Consider the following 3,978-nt stretch of genomic DNA (forward strand, 5'->3'; position numbering starts at 1 on the left):
AAGGGCAATCTGCTGCAGTTTATGAAGTTAATGAGCATCTGGATATGCTTTCTTAGAATTCCGAATAAGTTGCCAAAGCTAGACATTGTTACTTGAGCACTTTCCGGTCTTTAACACGTACTTACAGTTTTAATCTTAATTAATCAGACTAGAGAATTTCTTTTTAGCTCAATGCACATGTTCTTCAGTAAACATAGACCCTTTTCTTGAGGATAGGTTCTTGAGATCTTACTTTGTAAGCTCTTTGAGAATAGCTGGGTGATCAACATCGAAAAAATTAAAATATTAAATCCCATTAAGCTGTTTTGAGGAAATAAATGCATTTTTTTTGACAGACAATGAATCTGGGGAACCCGTTTAACTGCTTGTTGAAATCCATCTGTCCGTGCAAGCAATATCTTGAGTAAAAATAGAGATATCTTTATAAAACTTGGAATACATATTCCTTCATAACATGAAAAGTTTGGTATTGAAATGGCGAAAACCGAAAATATATAAAGTGCCATAATAAATAAAACTATTAAAGATAAAATCGGTACAAAGATCGCACTAGGAAGGGGCATGAATTTTTTTTCTTTAAGCCACTTTCTTATATGTATATTCTAAAAATGGAGTAAATCGGGAACACACGATCTTAGTCCTTTCTTACTTGTTTTAAAACAAATACTGCAAATATTTTGTACTTTTCTACTTTTTTAACGGAACTCGTTATTATAAATAATAAGTGATAAAAAACCCTTATCAAACGAAAATTTTTATACCTTTCTACAATTGTATTTTAGTTTAGTTTTTATGCATCCCCCAGTTAATTTTCTCACTACTGAACAGATTTTCTCCATTTTTAACGCTTGGTTATATTAGATTCAAGAAAAGATGTCCTCTTAATGCCATTTAGATAAATACCTTTCAATTGACTGATTTTTGTGGTATAAAGTCAGCAAGGGTACATTTTCGGCTTTAACGGTTCCTAAATGACAGTTGACACACACTGCACTGTTTCACTGTTTGTGCAGAGTTTCATTCCGATATCTAGTAAAATACCTAAATTTTTCCTCAAGTTATCGTTGTCATAGAATGACGGAGGGACATCCGAAAATCAACACTGCATATGTGAGACGTTCCGAGAGAAATAGTAAAAAACAGATGTAAGATTACATTCACAAAGGCTTCTAAAGAATGTGTTCCTACGCCTAAAGCCGGTATAAAAACTGTAGTATATATACATAGCATTTAATGGAATGGAATGTGAATGTAAATACTCAAGGAATTGACCAAAAATTGCTGCTTATTTACTTGGCAACGGACAATGTTTGTAAAGTAAACAAAAATAACTTTTTAAGCGGAAACAAAGAATTAGTTAATCATTTGGATCAGCAATGAATACAACAAGCAGGACTGGCTTAGTGCCAGCTAAGAAGAGAAATTTTATTAAAAAAGAAAAGGTAATTTTTCGAGGAAGTATGCATTAAACAGCTGTTACACTTGACTCTTTATTAATTTTTATTATTAAAGCGAAATAAATTCACTGATGGCTTACCGCTCAAATTTGAAGCTTCACCAATGGTACTCTCACTACGACCACTGGGTGGACTGTTTAATCCATTTGCCAAAGGCTGTTCGGTACTCTGTAATCATCCGGCACCAACAGACTTGAAAAATATTATAAACCAAATGAAGACTACGCTGGTAAGCTGGTGTCTCACATTTTCTTTCTAATTTTTTCCTTTCAAGTACGTTTAACTATCATTCATATTACAGACAGTGGATGGTAAAAGTGTACCGCTGCAGAAAGATAAAAACATTGTGACACCACTCCATGACACTGATAACATACCAGAGGACCTTTTCCGACGTTACACGGACACTGACTCACGTCCGCTGACGCCAACACCGACAGTTACCAGTGTACACACTCGAAATAGCACCAGTTCATTCTTGAACAATCGGCGCTGTATAACACCAGAATTGGGTAAAAATGAGATAATCAAGAGGAAAAAGATTATATTGGATCTGCGTAGAACACACTCACAAGAAACGCTCTATTGGAAACCCTCATCGGATATGTCACAAAGCAACACCGACACCGGTGGATTTAAGCCTAAAAGTGCCGGTGCCAATGAGGAGCGCAAAAATAAGCACTTACGCAACGAAGAACTGCGCCCTAATACTTCCTTGGGTAATGTACCAGTTGGTGAAGGCGTAAAAAATGTGGAAGGAGTGGAAATCAAGAAAGTACAAACTTGTATTAACGAACAACATATAGACGATGAGGACATTCGTCGTGGCAAAAAGAGAAAGAAATTAAAACCCACGACAAGTTTGTTATATTTAGACAATTTGTGAAGACAACGCTTAACTATATGTTCACTTTTAGCGACAACAACTACATTTCATCTCAGTGAAGATCCAGAAACACAAGTTGCTGCACTCGGTCCGGACTCACTGAATCCCAGTACGCGTCCAAGTCTTATACCCAATGCAGCGAGTTTGCTGCCGGGCAAAGAGAAACGTGATAGTGATCCCATATTTTTAAAAGGCAGTTTTCTAACAGACGAAGCTTTCCAAGCACTGAAAACGGAATTGGATATCGATCTTATCGAAAATACATTCGATAAATATGTAAGTCTCAGTGAGGTACAAATTTAGCTGTTAAGTATGATTACTAATTCTCCCTAAATTCAGCTGAACCGCGCTTTACGTGAGGCTTTTAAATATTTACCGGAAAAGAAATCAAAGCCAAACAAGCGAGTTGTGGAAAATCAAGAAAATCCTTCATTCACATACACAGCCAAATTGCCACGTAAGCTTTCTAGGTCAGCCACTAGATTTGATGTACCGTTAGATCCGAAATTGCTGGAAGGTACTCTAATACATTAAATATCAACAAAATATATTTTGGAATTGCAAATTTGCTTTTAGAAATGACCGTTTTAGACTACCTCAGCAAATATGTTTGGGTCTCCAACCAACGAAAGCAACTTTTCAAAAGAGTTTTCCTACAATATTTGCCAACTGAAGTAGTTGAACATGATGATACAACAGACAATATGGCAAAGAATGATGGTAATGCCGATGACGACTCTTTGCCGGTACTAAACGAGTACGTTGAACGTAAAATACCGCTAACATGCTTTCCGAAAGCGTTAGAAGACGTTCTGGAATTTTATGGCACCGAGAAGAATATAGCGGAAATATTACGTTTAATAGATTATGAGAAGGAAAAATCCACTAAAGAAATTGATTTTCGTACATGGTGTGGCGTTGTGTCATTTGCCGAACGGTTGGCTCTGGAAAATCCCAATGGTGCGGACTCATCTGATGAGGTAATTTGCATTTTTTTATTCTCTGATGAGGTATGTAAATCTAAAATTGTAATTTATGAAATACACATGTACATATTTCAAAATTAAATTATTTTCTAAATGTTTACAGTTGGAAAAGGCGGACTTTGGTAGCTTAGAAGAGAGGTTACCACATTTTGCCATACCAGAAAACTTATTGGAAGTCTTGAAAATAATTCGATCAACACACAATGTATAACACAGATGAGAACAAAATGATGTGAGTTTTCCATTTAACAATAATCCATGGTTTGGTATCCATGTCTGCAGAAAACCGTATACAGTCTGTTAAGTATGACCAAACAAGAATCAATAATTTTTCCACCCGTTAATTTATTTTTAAATCAATAATTTTATTAAATATCAAAATTCAAATGGACCACGAGGAATTTATAGACTTTGTTTTCATGCAAAATAAATTTGTATATTTAACCGTAGGTATAATCTCTAAGTATACTCATTTATGATAGGTCTAACAGCATAACTTCATTAACCATAAGGAAGTGGTTATTAAACTACAGTTAATTTATGGCATACTAGATACGGAAAGAAATTATTACCCTCAATTTATTTTCTTGCCCAAACCTATGAAACACCCTGTATTGAACTGTTTTGTGTTTCAAGCTTTAACAACAGC

General features: G+C 35.2%; 1 protein-coding gene across 1 annotated transcript; it reads left to right on the plus strand.

Annotated features, from left to right (window-relative positions):
• Positions 1–978: 978 nt before the first annotated feature.
• LOC105214777 (uncharacterized) lies at positions 979–3,766 on the plus strand. The gene is made up of 7 exons (XM_011188390.3): positions 979–1,442; positions 1,513–1,686; positions 1,759–2,317; positions 2,375–2,619; positions 2,683–2,860; positions 2,920–3,323; positions 3,433–3,766. The coding sequence occupies exons 1-7, from the start codon at positions 1,377–1,379 to the stop codon at positions 3,538–3,540; spliced, it is 1,734 nt and encodes a 577-aa protein (XP_011186692.2). The 5' UTR covers positions 979–1,376; the 3' UTR covers positions 3,541–3,766.
• The last annotated feature ends 212 nt before the right edge of the window (positions 3,767–3,978 follow it).

This window comes from Zeugodacus cucurbitae, chromosome 4 (assembly GCF_028554725.1).
Source record: "Zeugodacus cucurbitae isolate PBARC_wt_2022May chromosome 4, idZeuCucr1.2, whole genome shotgun sequence".
Classification (NCBI taxonomy): domain Eukaryota; kingdom Metazoa; phylum Arthropoda; class Insecta; order Diptera; family Tephritidae; genus Zeugodacus; species Zeugodacus cucurbitae.